The sequence below is a fragment of the Aureobasidium subglaciale genome (assembly GCF_000721755.1).
Source record: "Aureobasidium subglaciale EXF-2481 unplaced genomic scaffold scaffold_26, whole genome shotgun sequence".
In the NCBI taxonomy this organism is placed as follows: domain Eukaryota; kingdom Fungi; phylum Ascomycota; class Dothideomycetes; order Dothideales; family Saccotheciaceae; genus Aureobasidium; species Aureobasidium subglaciale.
This window is the reverse complement of record NW_013566969.1, coordinates 176,542-200,522: the sequence shown is the minus strand read 5'-3', so window position 1 is coordinate 200,522 and position 23,981 is coordinate 176,542. Positions and strand designations below refer to the sequence as shown.

Here is a 23,981-nt window from a genome sequence, read left to right as displayed (position 1 = left end):
CTTCTTTCTCCTTTGTTGCTCCCGCAGAAGAGAAGCTCCCTTCAGTTCAGGAAACCCTTGCAGCCAATCGAACCGCAAAGACAAGGGATTCTGTTGTCACTGTTGGATTCACGCTCGAATTTGTAATCATAGGTAAGTTCCTCGGCTGTGGAGAGACATGTGTTAGCAATCATATTCGTCAATGGGGAAAGGATGATGGTCAAACTTACTCTTAGCGATGTCCTTGAGCGCATAGATGACAATTCTGCGTGTTCCCTCGACCTTGATGATCTTTGCAGTGCAGTTGGGGGTACAACTGTGGTTGATGAAGCGAGCAATACCGCCCTTCTTGGTGGCATCGACAATCTCGTCTTCGCCCATGCGGAACAGATAACTGCTTCCAACACCTTGCTTGTCGTACTTTGTTTCGCGCATGTCGGCGACCTTCTGACGCACCTTTTCGCCAACATACTCGATGATGAAGTCGCCGACAACAATGTTCTCCAAGGCGAAAAGGCCCCAATTATGGATGCCAGAACGGTTGAATTTAACTTGCTTCTTGCGCTTTCTAAGCGCATTGAACTTGATGGCGTCGCTGTCACCACCCATGGCGGTGAGGTTTTGCTTTTGGGTAGTTATGTCGTTGGCCAGGCGGCGGTTGTTAGCGCGATTATTGCGAGAATTGGCCACGGCGGCGAGTTTGGCGGCGCTAAAGGCCTTTGCGATCTCGGCGGCCTTTATGGCCTCCTGGGCTGCATTGGGGTTTTCCTTTTCGGCGGCCTCGCGATCTTCGCGCTCCTTGATGCCCTTGATGCGGTGAGGTAGATACTTGGACTTTTCTGATTCCAAGATCTTGTGGACACCTTCGGTGCGGGCAGAACCTGTAGAGTTTGCCACATAGTATCCCTCGACGACGGCTCTGCCTAACTTACGGGGACCGACAACGTTGAGTGACTTGATCTCGTTCTGCTTGTTGGCCCAAAGGATGACGTCTCCAACGTTTGCAACTTCAACGTTCTCCAGGGCTGCTGCAAGGAAGCACATGTCTTCCTCGTCCTTGATCATGTGCTGCCAACCGTCGATATCCAACCAGAGATCATCGTCGTCTTCAACAGTCTTGCGTGGCAGGTCAGTAGAGACAGCCCACTCAACTTGTGGACGTTGGTCTTCCTCTTCTTGTTCCTCCTCTTCGGCGATGTTTCCGCCAAAGTCCATATCAACGTCCTTTTCGTCTGCTTGACCATCGTGGTCCATAGCGTCGGGGTCTTTGGCAGCTCTGGCTGCTTCTGCTGCAATTCGTGCATCCGAGATCTGCTTCTTGGACTTTGTGCGCTTGCGCCTGACGTCCTTCTTGATCGGCTTGACGGACAGATCTTCAGATTGAGCCGCGGACTTGTCACCTGTCTTTGCCGAGCCTGACTTTGTGGCATCGATGGTTGTAGCAGGCGCGTCTTCGTTGTCGTACTTGGCGCGCTGTCTGGTGTGAAGCTCTCTACGTGCGCGTGTCTGGAACGCAGATTCGCGAGGGAGGACACTGATGATCTGCTCCAATTCACGATCCGCCATCAATTCTGGGGTTTTTTGGAGGAGGTCACCAAGAAGCTCCTTGTGGTGTGTCTGGAAGACTTCCGGTACCGCGTCAGTCTGATGGTGAACCAGCTTTCTCTTCTTTGGTTCAGGCTCGGGTTCAGGTGTGGGCACGTCGATGGACTCGGATATGCTATACGGAGTCGAGGTGCGGCTAGCACGACTGATGGGTCTGCTCTCTAGATCTTCCGTGTCGCGAGCCATTGGTGTTCTGCTGTCGTCTTCGTCGTCGGAATCAACCTCGTCCTCGTCAGGCTTATCCCTCAGTGAGAATTGAAGATTGCGAATACGAACGGGGCGAGCGGCTGGTCGACGCTTACGACGCTCATCCATATAGGCGTTGGTAGTGACTTGTCGTCCGCGGTTAGGGTCGTGTGGGCGGAGTGGTTGGGACAAAGGACGTCCGTTTCGGGCACGAGTTGTTGATGACTGGGTCGTGTTGTTCAGTAACAAAGTAGACAGCTTGTGTTCATTGTCAGCAGGCTCTGGGAGATCGAGCTTTTGGCGTTTGGCGGCGTGTCTGGAGGGATCAAGGCAGTCGTAGAGTGTCGGAATAACGATGCGGCTTTTGATGTCGTCCATGATCTTGTTGCGCAGTTCGACTTGTAACAGTTCGAGCGCGCCCTTCACTGGGTCCAAATGCGTCGCTCTTTCTTTCTTCTCTTCTTCCAAGTCCTCGGCAGCCCACCTCTCCATTCGATCACTCTCCTCCTTCTTGCGGCTCTGAACGGCCTGAGTCTCGGGGCTTGGACTACGCACGTAGTCGGGATTGCCGTATTGCTGGCACTCCATGGTCATGTTGTAAGTAAACATGGGACCGTTGTTGCACTCCTTGAAACACCTGACTGTCTCGTCTTCGCCGCGCTTGGAGTCGTCAAAAATGACAAAGTAACCGGTCTTGTCAACGCGGATTTCCCGCCAGTCGAAAGCTTTGAACCTCTTCTTAAGATGCGGTACGGTAGATCCCAACACAGGCACACTTTCGCGCGAAACAAAGATGTACGGCTTTCGCTTGATCTTGGTCAGTATCGGCTCCGACTCAATGATGGAACGAGCTGTGTCGCGTTCCTTGGGAGTTGATGGTTGCTCCGACAAAACTACACGCTCTCGCTCGCGCTTGATAACTGGACCCTTCGAAACTTTCGGCGCACCACCTGGCAGAGCAAGCAGCTGATCGGGACCACCAAACGGCGGCGGAGGAGGTGGGGGCACAGGTGTTGAAGAGCCAGCCGTCTTGGCTACTGCCACAAGAGTACGAGGAGCGTATCTGGCCACCTCTTTTTCCATCTCGTGTCTCGTCTTCCTGAGCTTGATCTCGATGTATTTTCTGCATCTACGACCCTCGCGATCACGCTCGACCCTGACCTGGGTCAAGCCAATGCGCGCATTGTGTCCTTCCTTTTCGGCGCGCTTTGCAGCATTGGCAGCAGAGACAGACGGGCCTTTGGGCGGCTTGCTGTCCTTGTATTTGATCAGGCAGATTCCCAACAAACTTCCGGTATCGGGATCTGTCTGGTTTCGGAACTCGGCAATGTCGCCAAACATGGCAAAGTACGACTTGATCTGGTTTTCCGGAGTGATTGGATCAAAGCCGTAAACGACCACCTGCTTGGGTGGTACTGGGCCAATTGACGAGGCCTTGTCGTATGCATACTGCTTCAAAACATACGGAGCAATTCGCAGCTTTGTTTTTGACTTTGCAGTCGCAGGTACAGCCATACCAGTGGTGTAGCCTACTATGGCCAACCGGGGGTCTGGTGGCGGAGAGTTTTGGTGTGACTGTGATTTCAACCCATCAGCTTCAGGGTACAGAACGGTTTATCTTGTGGCAGGATATCAACAAGCTCAGCAATCATATACAGGACCAGACGTACCTCGGACCCGAAGGACCTTGTCTTAACTTTTAAACGCTTCTTCTCTTCTTTGCTGAGCTTGTCGTCCACTTCAGGATCAAAAACCGCTCTGTACCCTTTTGCTTGGCCGGTCGGAGGCATGAGTTGGGGACGATCTCCCGAGGGAGAGAGGCGAGGGGTGACATTTTCGGATGGAGGTCGAGAAGCGTCAACGACAGTGAGACCCAGGGGCGATGGGTCTGGCTGCTTCGAATTGAGGTACGGTCTGGAAGAAGCATGAGGGGTATGTGACTTTAGTGGAGACGAAGCAGGTAGAGTAAGAGGGCTCAGAGCGGCGGCGGTCGAAGAGTGACCGCTGCTCTTGGGAGCTTGGGTGTTAGCACTGAAGACAGAAGAGACGGTGCTTGCCAGAGAGCTGGTAGAGCCGATGGCATTCAGGAAGTCGCCCGAGTCGCGTGCTTCCGAGTCTGAGGACGACATGTTGACTGGAGCGTCAGTCGGCTGGACTTGTTCATGAGCCATGCGGAGTGGACAGCAACAGGCGAGAGTGGCACCCGAATCAACAGCCAGGCATCGGATACAGCAAGCTGAGGCGAGGTCAGCAGATGGGCCTGTGTTTTGTTGGTGGTGGGCCGAGCAGGTTCGAGACAGATCGTCAAAGATTGTCGGCGCCGATGCAGTAGACTGATGACAGGTCTTACTGCGCAGAAGGATGAGAGAGGTAAGTGGTGATGGTGGTAGGTTGGAGCAGATCAATGGCCTTTGGTGATGGCAGGGGCCTCGAGTTCTGTAGCGGAGGGCTGGCTTCGGGCGCAGTCTGGCTCGACGATCTGTGGGCGAGAGAGCAATACAGCATGCGCTAACGTCGAGAACAGTATGAGAGAGGCAGTATCAGACTGGCCAAAGGAATGATTGAAGGAATGGACCAGGTTGCATTGCTCTATGCGATATGCGAGAATGCGAGGCTGCGAGGGCTGCGACGAGCGAAACGCCAAAAGAGTGATGCGACTTCCACAATTGCTGGACTGGTGACGCGCCCTGGTCCGAGCGTCCTTTGCTCGATTCACTGGCTGGAACTCATCTTTGACTCTATTACTGCTCTGGCAGGAAGCACCTTGGTTATATCGACAGCTGCCTTCATACGCCTACGTTTGTGCTGCTCGACATCTCACCATGGCATCAAACGAGCCTGTTGATAGACGTCTTCTGCTGCCAGCAACCCATCATCATCTCAAAGCAAACAAACACATTGAGCATCCGACATGGTCTAACGTGTCTCTCAGCTCGTGCCACTCTCTCAAGTGACTACGGGCGAGGCTTGTTGTATCTTCTATCTGCCTTACAGACTTATCTCCCTAAGCTCTTTACTGGATGAATGTCTTCTCCTCCTGCCAGCCCCTTCTCTTGACACCCAACTCAACAGCTGCAGCGCCCCAGTCTTCGCCGTGGTTGTGGTAACTTGAGCCTGACACAAGACCTGCGCGCTCAAGTCCTTGCTCCTCGGTCAAGAGGGTGAGCAGTCCAAAGACGACGGGAATGCCAATGTCCATCTGTAGCTTCATGAGGGCGTGGCTGACGGCGTCCGATATGTATTCGAAGTGCATTGTCGAGCCCTTGATCAGAACTCCAATGGCGATGATGGCGTCAAAGGGCTTGGTCGCGCCGCTGCTGCCCTCCTTGTCCTTGAGCGAGAGATCGCTCGTCGACGCTGAGAGGAGGTCGGTGGCAGAGCTCAGCAATGTCGAGTTGGCTGATGATGCTTGAGCTTGTGAGCAGGCGTACATCTGTTGCACTGCGTAGGGGAGTTCGTAGCTGCCAGGCACTGTCTGGATCTCAATGTTGCTCTCTGTCCGTCGTCAGCTCCGATCGACTTGCTGGCATCTGACTCCGAATACCAGGAACTCCTGCTTCGGCGAGCTTCTTCTTTGCACCCTCGAGGAGAGCGTCGATGATTTTGGTGTTCCATCGGGCGTGAACGATGCCAATGCGAAGCTTCGAGCCTGGCTGAGCGTCAGCGACGGGTGACCTCGTCTTGCCTTCGAGTGCTCCTACCGTCGTACTGCTTAGTCTCGCCAATTCCCTTGATTCCTGACATGATGTGCTGTATTGTGGGTGGTGATCAAAAAGCCTGTCAGCTTTCCGTCTTCAAGGCTTCGCTGGCTTGGTTGGTGAGCACGCACGTCAGAGTGGAATGTGGGGTGACATCAAAGCTCCTGCCATTCTGGTACCTGGCCAGGGTCATCCCATCCATGATGTTTCCGACATGTTTATTCAACTATACGACGTCACAACGACTCGATCTGGGTTAGAAGCTCTGTGCAAGTGAGACTGTACTGGAGTCGGCATGTGTACAAATCTGTCTGCAGCCAGCCATGGTGATTTGTGAACTATTACAGAAAGTCTATCAATAAAGCTTCGTCCTCTTGCGGCTGAAGCAACCCGACGATTGGTCGACCAAGCGTTCCCAGCATACGTCGGAGTAAGGTGCAGAGCCCATAGCATTCACAGGTGGGGTTAGAGTACACACACATCCGACTCTTAATGAGACTCAAAAGCGGGGAGCCATTTCGCCAACGCCTTCTGGAACAATGAGACGCTGTCATTGAAAGCCTTCTCGGTTCCATCTCCTGCTGACAGATCCACCGCATGAACCATACCTTCATGGACGATTCCAAAGATCTCATCGTCCGGAGGAGGCATGCCTGCATCGGGGATCATCTGAACACTGCGTCTGCCAGGTGCATCCTCTAACGTGGAGGCGGGGGTGAGAGCCGTCAATGGATCCAGCTCACCCGCGGTCCACATTGTGTTGGATGGGTTCATTCTCCAGCCGCCGTATCTATTGAGCTTGAACACATCAGGCTTTGACGGCAGAATGCCGGGGAACGTATTGTTGCAATATTCTTGGTACGTGTCGATGCTCATGAATCTTGACTGAATTGTATGAGGGTTTTTTGGGTTGCCGCAATGGAAGGCGCAGAGCTCGGAGCAGAGTTGATTGAGCCAGCTTCTGTAGTCAGCGTGCTGATGCGATGTTATACAATAGCAGAGGTGTCTACCTGATCGCTTCTGCAGGGCCGATAGATTCAAAGGGCGATGAAGCATTGGTGAAGATCCCAGCAATCCCAAGAGGCGATAAAGCATCGGTGTGAATCCCAGCGATTCCCACCAGAAACGCCGACCATGCCATCGAGATGTTGTGCGAGAGAGCGATCCCATTGTCCGAGGAGTCGATTGTGCTGTTCATCGTCTCCATCCTGGTGCTATCATCAGCTCCACTCAAATGTTTATCTTGGCCAGACTCACCTGTCACAAAAGGGCTGCAAGAAAACATCAAGTCCGTAGTACTGGTAACCCGTTAAGGGTGACTCTAAAGCACGAGCGACATCAACGTCTTCAAGCAGGCCTGGGTCGGTCGGACCAAAGGACTCATGGGCTTGACTTTGCATGTCCGGGTCTATAGCATTGGAGAGTTGAGTCTTCAGCTTCAGAACTTCATTCTTCGTGCCGTTCATCAGTACCTGGTCAACTCAATTGATCACATGAGTGTAGTCTGCGCTGCAGTTACGCATCATGGCATGTTCGATTTGTGCGTTTTATTGCCAGAAACCAATGCGAGTCTCTATGGGAGCACTGCTGGCCCAAGTCGCGAAGATAATTTCTGGGTTGCGGATTCTCATGATGGCACCTCTGGTTCCAGGATAACTGCCACCAATCCAGACCCAAGGTGTGCGTGCAGGTGTGAGCGATGACCAGAATGGCCTAGGATTTGGATGTTGGAAAACATTACTGAAGTACACGACGTCTTCTAGCGCTTGCTCGATGTTGAGATATTGGTATGCCCCAGCATCAAGTGCGTGGCCGGAGGTAGTGTTCATGGGCATAGGAAAGCTTTCTCCGTAGAAACGATGCTCGAAGATGACTACGATACCATCAAATCTGCTTAAATGTTAACAACGTTTGCATTTGACCATTGGAGATCAAGTACCTTTTCGCCAGTGCCATCACGGCATTGGAGGGGTGCGAGCTTGCATCCAGGCAATTAGCCGCTGTCGGATGAGCATTTGCCTCGCCAACGTCGAAGAAGAAGACTGGACCGCTTCCTTTGTAGTATACGTCGTTGATCCAGTATCGATTGTTGTATGTCCGATTGTCAGAAGTGTTGAAGTGGTCCACGGGGATTTGTATGCCGAGAGGAGGATAATCAGAGAGGTTGAGCGCTCGATTCTCCCGACGTTTCACGTCACGATTGAGAGGGAAGTGCGGGTGAACGTCTTGCGCTTGAGTCGGTGTTACTGCGCATAAGACGCACGAGATGATGATAATCAAGAAGCTGAATAAGGAATTCATATCTGCGGATGTTGATGTTGATAAAGCGTCGATGATTGATCTGACAACGTCGCGATATACTTGCGTAGATCACGCAGCCTGAGGCAGGAGCAATTCATGGATCTGTCACACATTTTATTGCTCGACGCCTTCCTAAAGCAGTTGAATTCGGAAACAAGTCTGCCAAATATGTGTGGCCTGGGCATCATTAATTCAGCAAAGAAAGTCTAAAGCACCTTTAGTCATGTCTTTGACGAGAGCTATGCGAAATCGCCATCGATTACCTTTACATATGTATGTCCTGATAGCACTGGCCTTCTTTCTCTCATAGAAGGTTCCTTGCCAACCTTCGAAGGCAGGAGATTAACCAGTTCCTGGACTTGGCGCGGACTACGAACCTCCAAGTGCGCTACACACTGTCACTCCCGCCCTCTTGGAATGGCTGAAACAGAGGAACGAGAGGATGTAGCGAGGCACGTAAGAATTTCGTAACCACGAGACTGACCCAGATAGTCTATCCAAAGACGCATCTCGGTGACGTCGCTGCAGGTCTAGATAGCATGGTATCGTAAGACAGCTACAAGTGTGACAGTGTTGCGCACAGAGTGAGGATGAATATAATGCACGCAAGATCTTGGAGATCTGTGAGACTTCACCATGAACTCAGCATCTAGTGACACGTGAGCTGGCTGGCAACGTCGTTGATCACGTCTGCAGTCACCGCCTTCCGAAGATCTAGTTTTTGGAATCGTCTCTTGCAGCGCCGACTGCTCTAAGTCAGAGACTGCTTGTGAGAGCTCGTTGTCTTAGTAAGTATATGTCGTGATGATCAGTCGCACCGCCTCAGGCAGGCGGGAAAAATATATGTTTCGCAAGCCAAACGACGCAGAACATACCCAGCAAGCCTGCTGTGACCAACGTCTTCGCCATGCCCTCTCTCATATCGATGGCGTCCGAGACGGTGAGTTTGGCCATCTTTCTGTGCTTCTTACGGGTATGCCAGTGTGCTGTGTCCACTGCAGGAGCGGGAACGGTCCCATCTGCGCCGTCGTCGGACGAGATGGTGGCTGGTACAGCATGTTGCCAGGTGGTGTCATGAGGAGACTGATAGGGTTCTGCGTTCCACCACGTCCAGGGCGACAATTTCTTCCACCAGGGCCACGGCTCGCTGTCGGATCGTTGCGCGACGCGCCACGCACGTTGTTGACTGTCAACGACACAAAGAGAAAGTAGAAAGGAGATCATTGTTAGCGGGCCTAGGACGATCTGAAGAGACGTGTAAGTTGCGTGCGGATGAGATGTGCAACACAAAGTAAGCATACCCGAGAAAATAGGCTGTCGGTGCCTGAACCAGACAGCTGCTCCGAGTCGAGCTGGACAGCATGGTCGGGCACTTCTGCGAGCAGATCAGAGTCTCTCTTCCTGTGCCTCTTTGAACTGTGCGGCGTGTCCATTGTTCTGCAAGGAGTGGCAGTGAGGCTGACCAAGTTCCGGGGGGGGGGATTCACGTGGCGCTGCTAATGCATAGTCGTTGTGCCGGAGGCTGATGTCTTGTTTCAATAGCGTCTGTCAGATGGAGGGAGCAAAAGCTGCAGCTTGTTCTTTTCTGACGACCGTTTCCCCTCTGTATTTGGACCTGTGACGTAGACCCCACAACCGCCCGCTCGGTATGCTTGCAGTTCACCAAGCACCACGGGATCTTCTGTTATCCGTCCGGTCGGGTCCGGCATGTGCAGTACTTTGGTGACTTGGGTAGGACAAGCACCATCATAATGGCCGACTACTCACCATTGCTACGCCCGTCGTTGGTGCATCTTACTCGTCCTCCCAAGTATCGATCCCGAACCCCAACTCTGACGACTTTCAGGGCTCTTGGATCTGGATCCGGCTCTGCCAGGGCCCGGTCCATCTGCCTGTGCGGCTGAAATTGATGCACAAGCCCTTTTCGTACATAGCTTGTCAGTTCATCCATTCCAAGCTGCGAGAACGCACAAGACCCATCTGAGCTTGACAGTTTCTAGTGAGAGCTCACCTAAGCATGGCATCCAGTGGACACTATCTAATTCCAGATACCCTTGTACGTTCCCAGGGTCACGCTAACTAAAGTTGGAGTCACAGAAGAGATGCTCTCCATGCGTTCGGGTGACTGCCTCCGCACTTCATCAGCCATCATGTGCCTGGCAGCATCCTGGAAGTGGGCGCTCCACTCTTTTCGATACGTTTACGTCTCTAGCAAAGGCTGCATCATGTTCGTGGACATTGATCACCCTATCTGACGACAAGACAAGATACTCAGAGATCAGTGGCCATCTACAATCCTTTGACGCGCTGCTCCCACATGTTTTTCAGGTTGATCCTTTCGGCTTCATGCAGCTGCCCTTCTGGACCGAGACCGTGTCTCGCCGAGGAGCAAGAATAGATGGCCACTGGGTGTGGCTTTGTCCAGTTGGATCTGTCAAACACAATCTTCCCAGGTACCGGTAACCCATCACAGCTTTCGCCCATGTCTTTTCGTGTCTAGAGGCTAGAACGTGTGGATCTGATAACTACATGCTGCAAAATACCTATCGGTGAGGCTGATGCCTCGCTCTTCACACCTGCGAGATGCGCTGCGAGATGCGAACCACAGCAGCTCTCGAATGTGGTCCTGCCATGCTTAATGTAACCGTAAATGGCGCCATATATGGGCGCGAACCATGCGGACCTGAGGAAGGCGTTCAGCTAGCTGGTTGATCATGACAGACAAGGCGGCTACTCCATAAAAATGGCCTCGCTCCTTTCAGAAGTAGTGCCTAAACTGACCCTCGGCTTTGCATGCCACAACGTTCATGCATCCGAAGGCATAGTATTCCATATTTGTTCTCTAATCTTTGTCAATGGTCTTAGCCACTACCGAATGTCCTTCGAGACTTTCTCAGCACGACCACCATGTCTGCTTCCAATAAGTGTACATGTTTACCCCTTTAGGACCCACGCCCAGAAAGTTTGCCAACGAACATCTGCAGCCAAATCTGCATTGTTGCAGTACCATGAATAGCTGTCGGAATCATTGTGGTCATTGCTTGTGACTATGCATCTTGGACCCAGGTAACTCAACATCTATATATCTTGCCGGCTACTCCGAGTAGCTGCCTGTACTTAATCTCGCAGGCTGCACCAGCATCTCAATCTACCAGCAACTCGGTACACATCTCGGCCTGTCTCATTCGTTTGGCTGTGACTTGATCTTGTTTCTGGCAACCCAGTGTCCTTGCCGTGCTCTACCTCAACTAGATCTACGACGAAATGCCCGGAAATTCATCCCCTGTCTCTCCAGGATCATCCGAGCCAGCGATGTCCTTTCAGTTTGTCAATCTCACAGATCCCAGCGACACCAAAGACCAGAAAGTACGACGGGCTATACGGAGTCATGTCACGAAACAACAACATCAAAAGGCGGAACAACTCGCGGCAGCTCGAAGATCCAACAGTGACCCGCAACTCTTGGGTACATTATCGGCTCAAGTTCAACAAGGTCGTGCACATGCCGCGTCTTACCCGTTGTCAAGATCTGCTACATCGGACCAACAGAGCCCTGTGTCCCCGACCAACAGCTCCGACGCACCTTCGTTCTCAGACACATCTCAGCGCCCGATGATAGATGTATCACAGATTTACCCGGCTCAGTGGCTGCCATACCTTAATCAGATACTAGAGAACTGCAAGTAAATTTACAGCGTCGTGACCACACCAATTGCTAACACAGACTGTCCAGACCTTACGTTCACAGCCAAGGAGGTCCTGCAATCAGACGATGCGGCTACAATGAATCTTCTAAGGTCTGTCTGGATGCCGTTCGTGCTGACTGACGTGGCACTGCTTCACGCCATTCTGTTGTTTGCTGCGTCGCTCTTCCGGTCGTCCATGCCTGCCCACGCGCAAGTCGTGGATTTGTTTCAGCTCAAGGACATGGCAATTCAGGCCATGAACGAGAGCCTCTCGACCAAGGACTCCATGATTGCGACTATGGCAACCATGGCACAGTACGAGGCTTTTTGGAGGGATGCAGATGCGTTCTCGACGCACATGAGCGGCTTACGGCAGTTTGTCGAGATGCGCGGTGGGCTTTCAGCATTGGGCCTGGACGGGTTTCTTGAAAGGATGATGCTTGCCATTGACACCAACTTGACCAGGACAACTGGACACGACCGCTCGTTTGCTCTCAGCCGGCAATCTCCTCCTGGGCAAGGTTAGCACGGTCGAGACGCAGTCATGGCGTTTGCGCCGACCTAACCCTGCATCTCACCAATGCCCTTGCTTGCTTCACTTCACCATATATATTTGGGAACGACTGTTCTCATGAGAAAATAATCTAATGTTTTGGGATGCGGGTTGTATGCAGCCACCAATTTTTTCCACCACAGCCTTTTGTCATCAGGCTAATTGTGAATATCGAGAGCCTCCACGGTCGTAGATTGTATATTGTCGAATCTCCGGTTCGATTGCCGAATGGAACAAGTCGTATCGATCTCATGGCATAATAAATTGCTTCATGATGGTGTCATGTGGGGACAAATCCACCTCGCAACTTCCGGCCGAACGACCTCCAGTCTTGCACGGCCTATGCTGGGCAACAACGACGGCGCCGACCAGCCTCGATAGTGAGTAGCGAAACATACGGACGACCGTGATCAATGAGTGATACGAATTCAACTCGTGTGCGACGCGAATAATACCGTGGTGCTGCAAAAGACACGCTCGGATTCCCAGCACTTGGTAGCGCTAGCGACACGTACGTCGTTCTCGAGCAACTACCCATGCGCAAAAGCATGCATCTCATTTCAATGAACCAGGGTCAGCGGATGCATATCCCATCATCAACATCATTAAACGCAAGAGTGTAGAGATGATGGGCAATTTAGCTGTCGCTGTTGGTGAGTCCTCCGCCGAAGTCGATACAGCAAAAGACATTAGCCGGCACATCGATCGGACTACTTCGCCTCTCCGCGTTCACTCGGCAGTTCGATGGCTTCACTATGCCAGAGAATCTCGACTCTTCGCATGATCAGCAGAAGTGGCCGAGTCATACACAGCACGACATCAGCTTGACTTTTGCTGAGGTTTCTCCGTTTCAACTTTTTCCGGATTTCTACAAAAACACCCATCGAGACCAGTCACGAGTCCACGGCGTCCTCGACCCACACCGGTAAATCTTCCGTATACATGGATACGCAGCCATGCATTGTGCAAGAGAACAGTGATGCAAACACCTCGCTTACAAGAACCCTGTTCTACACGGGCCCTAACAGCATCGCACGATGTGTTGACTTGGCTGCCGACAATTTCGTTGACCCAACATCAGCTGATCCAAGTTTATCATGCAAAACGTGCTGAGCATACATATCAGGACTGCAGGTAGCCACATCATAGAAGGGGTTCCAGCAGGCTACACTCCCTCAAGAGCCTCTCAACCTTCTCATTGGCTGTGGAGAGATTATCTCCACCATCGACGTGTCATCATATAACCAAGTCCAAGCCGTCGGAGCAATATAGAGCGACAGACGTGCAGGAGAACTGCGGCGAATCACGAAATGCGTACCCACCACTGACCGAAGGCTAAGCAGCAGTAAAATACAAATTCGACCCGGCGAAGTCTACTGGTAACGATTCACACATGCATGCGAGTCACACTTCTACAAGGACCGGATACTAGGATACGCACGAGAGTAGCCGAGACCTGCATGGCAATAGCATCCTCGAGAGCTCATTGGTCTCCCGACAAGCGCTTCAAGTGGCTGGCCTGAAGTCTTGGGCAGGTGGTTGCAAAGAATCGTGTTCTTTGCGCTGGCATTACTGCAGGCTATGAGTACCTCGACGCAGCACGTTGTTAGTGTGCTCAGAGCGCTCATGCCCTACATATCGACCCTAGATCCAGACCCCAACTTTGTTCCAGTTCCAAAGATGTCGAACCACGATTGAGCCTCTTCTGATCATACTAAAGTGTATGGAGTCTTCGCCGCCCACCAAGCCATGCATACTGTTCAGGAGGACAATATCTATGCTAAATTGGTCGTCGGAGGCCTTACATGCAATATTGGAGGATCAAGGCCGAGCTGCTCATGATGAGCTAGACATGCTCGGGACGGATGTCGAAAGAACTCCTGCAGTGCTGTGCCTCTTCGAATAATACACATAGTGTCAAGCGCTTTTTGGCGTATTCGACGATCGAACAGGCAAGCAACAAAAGCCAACTAGAGGCATCAGCCCCTGCCCAAACAACACGAAGATGTCAACACTTTCCCAATCCACTCACGTCAAGTCCAAAGTTCATTGATCTTGGCCAGGCTGTTATTCATTCATCTACTGTTAATCACCCCCCAACTAGGATGACATCCAGCTGTTTGTACTTCACATTCTGCCTGGCTACCAAGAATTGTCGATACCGCAAGTCTCTTTGTACGCCCTGTTAACGAGTTTCGCGCCCAATCGCCATGTCAGTCATGCACAACATATCATCGCAATGACCACTCCTCCAACCCGTCTTGACCGCGACGTCCATCGGCCAGTTGACGTCGTTGACCAGACTCCTGTCCATCATCCTGCACGCGATACAAGGCAGAAACATCTTGAGTAAGACCACAGAGACAGACTGTGCAGCGTCGTCCAGATCGAACTCTCCGTGTATCCCTGAGCCAACTAGCTTCAAGTCGCTAAAGAAAATTAGGAGATATAAGGACCATGGAGAGCAGATACTTGTCGTACACACCCTCTCGAAAGCGACTTTGCCCGCAGAAAGGTCCGCGTTACGCAACACTCCTGAGCTGCCGTTACACGGTCTTCCAGACCATACCACAATTGCCAAAACCCTTTCTCGCGACAGGACGATAGGCATCGATGCAGACTCGCATAGATTATCATTATGGGCACGTGCCCAGTAGAATAGACATGATATCATAAACCACCCTCGCTAACACTAACCAAATGGTTTACCACACAACCCTCGCCACCTAAAAGCTCAATTGAGCCGCAATCAGCCTTCGCATCATCGACAGTACGGCCAAGCAACTACACACGGGATATCGCAACACCGACTTGGAGTCAGCGGAGATAGCTCCAGACAGTCAACTTGTGTCATCAGCACCAGACTTCATCATGTCAAGACTACCTCCAGAGCTACCATATATCCCCTCAGAGCTACCATAGCAAATGCAAAGACGAGTCCAGATCACCAAGCTCCTCCCGAAACCAAGCCCGCATCTGCGAAGAAGGTTGATCTGATCAAAAGGCGGTCCGCTGTATAACCAAACCAAGTGAAAAAGCCAACCCACAATGACATTCCCCAAGGTCTCGATTGCTGAAATGTCATTGCAACGTTATCTCTCCCGTTCTGGTAACGACGTTGGGAGTTTCCAAGAGTTGGATTTGGGGAGAAGGTTTCAGGGTCGATCAGATATTGTAGGAAGAGTGGCTGTGGCTGGGTGGGGGATCCCAGAGGCGTCGGTTTGGGGTCGGGACCGAAGCTTAAAATCAGTCACTGCCACACTTGCATCTCGCGATCTGGCATCACCAAGATGGTCGCCAACATGCAAAGAACAAGCCCAGGATTGGTAACACAGAAGTGAGGAAAGCAAATGGTAGAACAAGACAGTAATTGTGAAGGAGCAAAAAGATCTATGATCATGTAGTGGGTGTATAGACAAAAATTAACTAAGGTAGATGTATCCCCTAATCTCATCAATTTTGAGGTGTAAAAGAAGAGAAATGATGAACGTCGTAAAAAAGGCAGAGACACCGCTCGCTATCCCATCATTAAAGAATCAAGAACCAAATTCAAGAGCCAAAACAAACCGCTTTCTTAACGATGACGAAGACGAGCAGGCATGGTGCCATTGTTAATATACACCAAGATCCTGTTAGAACCACCACAAGCCTCGGTCTTGTTTCCCGTACAAGGGTAATTGCAACCAGAAGTCAAGGGGTCAGAACCAGCAACATAGTTGCTGGCAGGAGCGACATTACCACCGTAACATTCTTGGTAGTACTCGGCGCCGCAAACGGTGAGTCCGCTGCGTGTGCAAGCGTCAAGGCAGTTTGCAATGGTTGCGTTGTTGGCACCTCCAGTCATGGAAACACCGGTGGGCAGAACACGGCCGTTAGTGCCATCCACGTAACAGGCCATCAGGTTCCAGTTTCCATAGCTGGGTCTGGCGCTGAACTTGTTGGTCCAGGTGTTGTCTACGTAAACACTGAGTCTGTTGCCAGCTCCACAGGTTTGGGTGTTGTCGCCTGCACAGGGCATGTTGCAGTCGGTGGCCTTTGTGCTGGTGGAAGGAGCGGTGTTGGCGCACCAACACTCGGATCCGTATTCGGTGCCTGCGTACTTGTAGCCGAGGGATTGGCAGGTGGAGGCACACTTGTAGGGAGTGTTGTCGCTCTTGGAGCCAGCGGAGTAAGCAAGAGCACGAGGTGTGCCGTCTACGAAACAACCGTAGGAGGCGAAGCCTGTGGGCAGGGAGAGGGAGGCTGATGTGCTTGACGCTGTTGCTGTGGAGGTTGACATGGTTGTGGCCGACGAACTAGAGATCGCCGAGCTAGATGCTGAGGAGCTGACAGTCGAGGAGCTCGCAACTGAAGAGCTGGAAATTGACGAGCTAGATGCTGTCGAGCTGGATGCTGTCGAGCTAGAAGCTGAAGAGCTAGAGATCGACGAGCTAGATGCTGAAGAGCTAGACACAGTCGAGCTAGACACAGTCGAGCTAGAAACTGACGAGCTTGAAGCCGAAGAGCTAGAAACTGAGCTGCTTCCAGCGGCGACATTGGACTGTGCAACCTTGACAGCAGAGATGACATTGTTGGCGGCAGCAGGGTAGTCAGCCATAGACTGTTTCAACCAACATGTGCCAGATCCGACACCGTTGGCTCCTCCAACGTAGCTGAAGCCTTGGCAGCCAGATGACGCGGCGGCATCACAGGCGGTCATACAGTCAAGGTACGATGTAGAAGCTTGAGCGTTCGAGTATGAACCGACAGAGTTGTCTGCAGAGCAAGTAACATTGTACAGGTTGCCGTTTGAGTCGGTGATGATCTGGCCGTTTGCTTGAGGGCAAAGGTTGGCTTGGGCGCTTGCAGATGCTGATGCTGACGAAGAGATAGTAGACGACACCGTGCTGGATACCGAGCTCGACTGAGTGGATGATTGGGATTGGTTCAGGAAACCGGAAACAAGATTGCCAGCAGCAGCAACGGCGCTGCCCATACTGTTCTTGAGGTAGCATGTTCCCGACCCTTGACCGTTCTGTCCACCGACGTAGGTGAATGCGACACATCCAGTGGAAGATGCAGCATTGCAGAGGCTCATGCAATCTGTGTACGATGTTGTTGCTTGTCCGCTAGAGTAAGAACCAATGTTTGTGTCTGAGGAACAAGCAACAGTGTAGCCATTGACAGTCTGCTTATCGGCAGAAGGGCACAGACTTCCTCCAGAAGCTGAGGCCGTCGCCGACGATGAGACTGTAGATGAGACTGCAGAAGAGACTGTCGACGACGAAGACACTGATGAGTTCACTGATTGCTTCAAGAATCCAGATACAAGGTTGTTTCCTGCAGGGACGGCGCTACCAAGAGCGTTCTTGAGGTAGCAGGCACCTGAGCCCTGACCGTTGGCTCCACCGACGTAAGTAAATGCAACACATCCTGTGGTAGAGTCACAAGAGGCCATGCAGTCTGCGTAGGTGTTGACTGCCTGACCATTTGCGAAGGAGCCGATGTTGGTGTCAGATGAGCACTTGATAGTGTAAGTCTTTCCGTTTGAGTCAGTGATGTCTTGCGAATCCACAGATGGGCACAATCCAGAAGGCGAGGCCGCGGCAGACGATGAGACTGTCGACGACGTTGAGGCGGATCCACTCTGAGTTGAGCTTACTGTTGATGAGCCCACGGCAGATTGCTTCAAGAAACCAGAGATAAGGTTGTTTCCAGAAGCGACAACACTGCCAAGAGAGTTCTTGAGGTAGCAAGTGCCTGATCCCTGGCCGTTGGCTCCGCCAACGTAGGTAAAGGCAACACAGCCGGATGAAGCTGCGGCGTCGCAAGCAGACAAACATTCAAGGTAAGTGTTAACAGCGGGTACACTTGAGTACGACCCGATGTTGGTGTCCGAGGAGCAAGCGATTGTGTAGGTGGCGTTGTTCGAGTCCGAGATAGCCTGTCCGTTGGTGCCAGGACAGAGCGATGCGGATGCAGTACTGCTAGAAGAAGCCGAGGTCGAGGAGGAAGTCACAGTGGTATTGCCTCCAGGGGTAACAGCTGAGACTCTTGATCCGGATACAAGGTTGTTGCCTCCGGTGGTGAATGTGCCCTGAGCGTTCTTGAGATAACAGGTTCCAGCACCTTGACCGTTGGCTCCTCCAACATAGGTGAATGCGACACAGCCAGTGGATGCAGCGTTGTCGCAGGCAACCATACAGTCAAAGTATGAACTAGCGGCTTGAGAGCTAGAATAGGATCCAATACTAGTATCTGAGGAGCAAGCAACAGTGTAAGTGACATTGTTTGAATCGGCGACGTTCTGGCCGTTGGTAGCAGGGCAAAGACTGCTGGAAGGAAGACCAGATGCCGAAGGCACTGTGCTGGTAGGAGCAGAACCAGAGCCCTGGGTAATGGTCGAGACAGGAGCATCAGCGTTGAGGGTGTAGACCGACAGAGCGCCAGGTCCACCGCAGAGCTCCTGCTGGTTACCGGAACATAGCATGGAGCAAGAGTCATCCGGTGCGATGGCGCTACCTGGCCCAAACGACGAACCACAGTAACACTCAGCAGAATATTCGACACCGAAGTACTTGTAGCCATTGCAGAATGCTGCACAGTTCTCCAAGGTCATGTTCTTGCCGTCAGAGTATGAAGTGGCAGAGAGAGCATGACCACTGGTGGATTCGTTGTGGCATCCCGAGAAGTAGTAGTTGCCTACAACCTCAGGGTTAGAAGGTGCTGCACGCTGTACAGGAGCGCCGTTTGAGTAGATGGAGAGGCGGTTGGCCTGACCGCAAATTTGCGAGCTGTTTCCAGGGCATGTCAAAGTGCATCCGACGTCCAGAACCTTCTGGGTGGTGGGAGCGAGCGTGTTGTCACACCAACACTGGCTACCGTACTCCATACCAGCAATATTATACCCTGCCTTGGCGCAAGCAGAGGTGCACATATCGATGGTGTTGGAAGTAGAATCGTAGATCATGGTAGAAAGCGTACGAGGGCCACTGTCTGTGTAGCAGCCGGCGGAGGTCATGTTGCCAGCATAGACAGTCTTTGAAGAGTCGTCCGAAGTGGAGTTGTAGGCAGGGTCCGGGAAGGGGTCATCGGTGGCTGGTTGAATACGAGGATAGCCAAAGTCGTAAGACCGTGCGCCATCACCGTAGAAGTTGTCATTGAACAGACGAGCTCTACCAGCAAGGGAGGCCATCATACCGCCACCATCGTGGCCCATGTTGATCAAATCAACGGTGTCGCAATGGCCAGAGGCCGAGGTTGGAGCCTCGCAAGTAGGAGTCCAGTAGTTGACAAAGTAGAAGAAACGCTCGTTACGGTTACCACCGGTGGTGAATGGTGCACAAGTAGACGAATCGTCACCCGTGTCCTGAGTGCCACGAGCGTAAGCCTTGTTCTTTGCCTGGTAGTTGGCAATAACAGCGGAAGAACCAGAAGCGACCAGGCCAGTGTTGTAGACGCTGGGGTAGGCAGCATAGGCGGCAAGACCATCACGCCACTCGTCGTAGTCTGCACAGTTGGCGGTAGAGAGAGGACGGGATGAGTTCAGCCATACAAGACTGTTGGGGTTCGCAATCCAGTACGTGACTGGTACACTGACTCCCATAGAGCTGAGCGGCTTTCCAACAGCTGCATAGCGTTGAACAGTCTGTGCGCCGAGAGAGTGACCAGCGATAACGATTTGGTTGATGTTGGGGAAAACAGACTTGTCGCCGTAGTACTGGATCAGTTGGTCGAGAACATCGTAGGAAGAGACACCAATAGACTTGGTGGGATATTGGTTGGTACCGCCACCAGCCCACTGCGAAGCCTTCCAGACCAGCAGGTTGGTGAACGACTGGGCACCGCCGCTGGCCTTCTTCTTGGCGCCAGGAGGGTAATCCCAGTAGGGATAGGTGATGTTCTTGTCGTCGCCATTGGGGAAGCTGGGTGCGTTGATAACCACAGAGTCGGCGTTGATGTTAGGGTCATTTGTGACTTGAGACAATGCGCTTATCATCTGTGTGTCTTCTTAGTTGACATCGACCACGACTTCTTGAGGAGGACTTACGTTAGCCATGTATGTACCCGCATCACGGTTGAGACCGTGAACAATAATGACAGCACGCTTGATGTTAGAACCAACGACACGCTTATTGTTTCTGCCCAAGGATTGGTAGTTGACGAGAGTAAGATTGTTGTTCTTGCCAGCAGGGTCTTTTACTCTGAAGTAGCATAACTCTGAACCGGGCACACCGGGATATGTGGCATTAGGAATGACATCTCCAAGGTATTGTTGGGCGGAGACGTCTTGAGGGAGCACAGCTGCCAGGAGGGCAAGAGTCTTCCATAGAGAGATCATCATGATGAGCGAAAGAAGCGGGTACGAGACCCTGGGTAAAGAAGGAGGACGTGAAAGAGCGAGAGACGATTGTGATAGAAACGGCAACGGTAGCGAGATGGCAGACTCTTATATAATCTGAATCCTCAGCTCTTCCATATTAACACGACCCAGGCGGGGTGGCATGAAGATTGTCAGTCCCAAACAACCCACGAGCGGCTGAACATTAGGGGCGGTCGCCATGAAGAAGCTAAAAGCGTGTTTAAGCGTGCTAAAATTGTGCGCTTAACATGGACCAAAAAGTGTAAAGCGACCTAAAGAGGAAGGCTTGACCGTGCACGCGAACTCGATATGCAGCTCAGCCAGCCCAAAAGACTTGGTCGAGCTAGTGAATTGCGGTAACCTGCATTAGACCAGGCTCTCGAACGGCTCGGCCATCCGCATGAGGCGTCAAAGCACTCTGATCTTTTGTTCCTGCATGGAACAAATCTCCGTCCAGACGCAAGATTGCCGGTTGCCCGTTGATAGATGTTCACAGCCGGCTTCTGGGCACGTTTGCAATGTGTGGTGATTCATGCCGTTGAGAGAACCCGGCATGAGGCACGTAGCGTGTGACGTTTGCCGAAAACGGTCGATCGGGAAGCGTTGAGCGCGTGACAGTGAAACCTGGCGAAAGAATCAGAGACATGGAATTCTCAGAGAAGGATATGATGTATTGTGTGAACACGATCGCGCACATTTGCTAGTACGGCATTTCAGTAGAGTTGTTCGCTGTTGCGCTAAAATCGGCGACACCGGTCGACCGTCGGACGCTACGCAAAACGCAAGCGACCTGAGGAGAGACAAGACTTGGTGGCAGCGCGGAGGCTGTCGCCGATGCACACTCATATTGGCCTCGGATCTGACCTGCAAGTTGCATTCGCTGTGAGGTGGGTGATCAATAGGTGATAAGATATTACCAAGGTCTAGATGAAAAGATCTGAGGGCAAGGCTCGAGACCGGATTGGCCGAGGCAATATGCCAATATCAAATGGTCCAGCGCAAGCAGGCTTCAGCAGCTCAGCTGAAGGACGCGAATCAAAGCATCGCAGCTGAAGGCCAAACGTCGACCTTGATTCTGCCCTCGGTCGCGTTCGACACTGGATCAAAATGTCAATCAGCTACGCTACGTCGGTGATCTCCCGGACGCGACCGAGGAAGAGCTGATGGCGCTTGGACGCTCTTTAATGAGAACCTTTAACGGTGGTGGCTACCATGCGAAAGGACGCCCTGAACGCCTCGAAGGCTTCGCTAGTGTTGAGAGAGAGGCGTAGAGGCTAACCACGCGTATCAGGGGTTTGGTGGAAAGGACATGCCCAAGCATGACGTACGCCAGAAAGCACCTAAGATCAATATATCGAATGCGATCAAGAACATAGTTATATGAATATAAGGACAAAGCCAGAAATAGTGTAAAAAGCCGTAGCACGGATGAAACAAAATTGAAGCAAGGAGAGCAAAGCCAACTTTTCCCCACAAGCATCACAGCAAGAAGTCCGATTGATCTCTACGATCTGCATGTCATCAATAAGGTCTACTACTCGAGTATGCTCGTGTGAGTTTGGAGCAGACCATGTTGGTATGATTGATGGTGAATTTCAAATGTCGTGGAGTTTTGATGGTTTTGGGTTTTGAGAAAGCACTTTCGAAGACTCAACAGTCATCACACCCAAGGATTGAGCGCACAGACCGGCGAGCCTTTGTTCGTGGGCGAGTTCGCCAAGAGCAAGTCGATTTCGTACGTGTGGACGACAAGCACTTGTTGGCGGTCAATGTCGGCTTGAGTCGATTTCTAGTCCTCGAAACAGCGTGTTTAAGAGGACTAAGTGTGTGGTCACTGGGGACTTGGGCAAGAATCGAGTCACAGTAGCAAGAAACATGTCATGATTGGGCTGTGGTGTGGAGAGTCTGCAGGCTGTAGAAAACCACCGGCAGTCGAAGCTTCGTCAGGCTTCAGAACAGCTTTCTGCCATCCGCATACATCATAGCACTCACGAATCGCATAACATCACGGCCATCGCGTAGGCACACGGCGTATCACTTTCTTGATGTCCTATTAGAGCTGTTGATCGCGTAGTCGTAGAAGCGACGCGGGCGCATAGGCCGGTACACGTCACGGCCAGGGGAACACACGACCAGCGCACCTTCAGACTCCATCTACGGCCGGCATCATGGACCTCCGCGATATGCTCAACAACGATGGTGCATCGGGGCGCTCCTCGAGTCAACACGAGGGCAGTCAGCGCGGGAGCTTCCCTCCTCCTTCGCTACCCCCGCAAAGATCCTCATCGGGCACATATACCGGTGCACCGCAGCAACAGCAACAGCACCAGCAGCATCCGCAACCACCGCCGCCGCAATACTATCAGCAGCGGCCTCAACCTCCATACCAGCATGAAGTGCGCCACTCGAACCCCTCGACTCCTTTGGCACTGCACACGCCGCAACAACAGCAATATCCGAGCAGCCAATATCCCTTCCCTCCGCAGCCAAACCACCACCAGCAACAGCAGCAGCAGCCGCCGCCGCCGCCGCCGCATCACAGTCCATCGCAGCACTATCCACAACACACGCCTCGTCAACAGAGCCAACCACACTACCCTCACTCGATGTCACCTACACCCCCCGGCGCCGCCCATCGTAGCTCGCACCAGTACCCGCCTCAGCACTCGCAGCCCAGCACTCCTCTAGGTCCGCCCATGGTACCCTTCAGTCGCCAGTCCTCGCTCGCACAGAGCCAGCACAACCGCGCCGCCTCCGGTGCTTCGCACGCTCTGCAGCACCAGATGAGTATACCTCTGCAGTCTCCCGCCAATTCTCTGCCACCGCAGTTCGCCCATCCCCAAGAGTCGCCGCAGGCGTACGTCAAGAGGCCTTCTGTTGACTATCCTACAAACATTTCGGAACGCGACAGAAGTCTCAGTGTCAGTCCCAAGACAAGAGTTGTGCTTCCGACGCGCCAGAACAGCACCGATTCGTCGTGGACAGCGCAAGAAAGATATGCTTCACACGAACCTCGCCCGCTTCACCGCAGCTCGGGCGACCAGGCCATCTCTCCTCTCACTACCACAAAGCAGTCTGCCAAGATCAGCCCTTCACAGCCTCGCATCAATAGCCAGACGCTGGGCGGTTTGCGCAATATCTTGAACGACGATAGCCATCAGTCGCCCTTGATGGTTTCTTCACCTGCAATTGTCAGATGTCAATCCATCCCTGCACAGCCACCGCAACTGCTTCACTCACACTCGTCCTTCTCCAACGGCAGTCCCGTCCAATCTCTCGAACCTCGACCCCCAATCAAGCAGGAGACACAGCCGACTCTACCCTCAGAGTCACTACTGCAACAACCCATCGCCCCTCCACAGCCAATGTCGCAGTCGTCCCTTCCCTCGTCACAGCCCGTCCTCAAGCGGCCTGCTGACTTTGATCTCGAGCGATCTGTCCCTCCTAAAAGGACAAAGAAGAGATACGCCGAGCCTCCCATCTGGGCCAGATATGCGCCATCCAACCCTCGCTACAATCCAGACGTCGACCGAAGACTTGGTCCCCCGCCAGATCCCGCCCAGTCCAGGCGTCTATCGCCTCGCCCAGCTTTGCAAATAGCCACTTCACAAGAGCAAGTGCAAACCACTCCA

The 23,981-nt window shown here is 52.5% G+C and overlaps 6 protein-coding genes across 6 annotated transcripts; 1 reads left to right on the top strand and 5 right to left on the bottom strand.

Annotated features, from left to right (window-relative positions):
- Positions 1-41: 41 nt before the first annotated feature.
- Positions 42-3,560, bottom strand: AUEXF2481DRAFT_48177 (uncharacterized protein; the record flags this gene model as incomplete). Its single annotated transcript, XM_013484813.1, has 3 exons — positions 42-145; positions 210-3,345; positions 3,441-3,560. 3 exons carry the CDS (start codon positions 3,558-3,560, stop codon positions 42-44), a joined length of 3,360 nt encoding a protein of 1,119 aa, XP_013340267.1.
- A 1,139-nt stretch (positions 3,561-4,699) lies between these two features.
- AUEXF2481DRAFT_701527 (uncharacterized protein) lies at positions 4,700-5,514 on the bottom strand (the record flags this gene model as incomplete). The annotated part of the gene is made up of 3 exons (XM_013484868.1): positions 4,700-5,265; positions 5,315-5,419; positions 5,472-5,514. 3 exons carry the CDS (start codon positions 5,512-5,514, stop codon positions 4,784-4,786), a joined length of 630 nt encoding a protein of 209 aa, XP_013340322.1. The 3' UTR covers positions 4,700-4,783.
- A 443-nt stretch (positions 5,515-5,957) lies between these two features.
- On the bottom strand, positions 5,958-7,769 carry AUEXF2481DRAFT_701524 (uncharacterized protein; the record flags this gene model as incomplete). Its single annotated transcript, XM_013484867.1, has 5 exons — positions 5,958-6,429; positions 6,479-6,676; positions 6,726-6,948; positions 7,030-7,358; positions 7,408-7,769. 5 exons carry the CDS (start codon positions 7,767-7,769, stop codon positions 5,958-5,960), a joined length of 1,584 nt encoding a protein of 527 aa, XP_013340321.1.
- An 822-nt stretch (positions 7,770-8,591) lies between these two features.
- Positions 8,592-9,202, bottom strand: AUEXF2481DRAFT_32765 (uncharacterized protein; the record flags this gene model as incomplete). The annotated part of the gene is made up of 2 exons (XM_013484780.1): positions 8,592-9,014; positions 9,071-9,202. 2 exons carry the CDS (start codon positions 9,200-9,202, stop codon positions 8,592-8,594), a joined length of 555 nt encoding a protein of 184 aa, XP_013340234.1.
- A 2,281-nt stretch (positions 9,203-11,483) lies between these two features.
- On the top strand, positions 11,484-12,193 carry AUEXF2481DRAFT_43735 (uncharacterized protein). Its single transcript, XM_013484796.1, has one exon. The coding sequence runs from the start codon at positions 11,553-11,555 to the stop codon at positions 11,979-11,981; it is 429 nt and encodes a 142-aa protein (XP_013340250.1). The 5' UTR covers positions 11,484-11,552; the 3' UTR covers positions 11,982-12,193.
- Positions 12,194-15,624: 3,431 nt separating this feature from the next.
- On the bottom strand, positions 15,625-19,011 carry AUEXF2481DRAFT_50439 (uncharacterized protein; the record flags this gene model as incomplete). Its single annotated transcript, XM_013484815.1, has 2 exons — positions 15,625-16,229; positions 18,372-19,011. Coding segments are annotated over 2 exons (1,245 nt in total), but the record flags the coding sequence as incomplete, so codon positions are not given.
- Between the last annotated feature and the right edge of the window lie 4,970 nt (positions 19,012-23,981).

Bases quoted from the DNA above. Each gene is read 5' to 3' on its own strand.
- AUEXF2481DRAFT_43735 (XM_013484796.1), top strand. From the start codon at position 11,553: ATGAATCTTCTAAGGTCTGTCTGGATGCCGTTCGTGCTGACTGACGTG.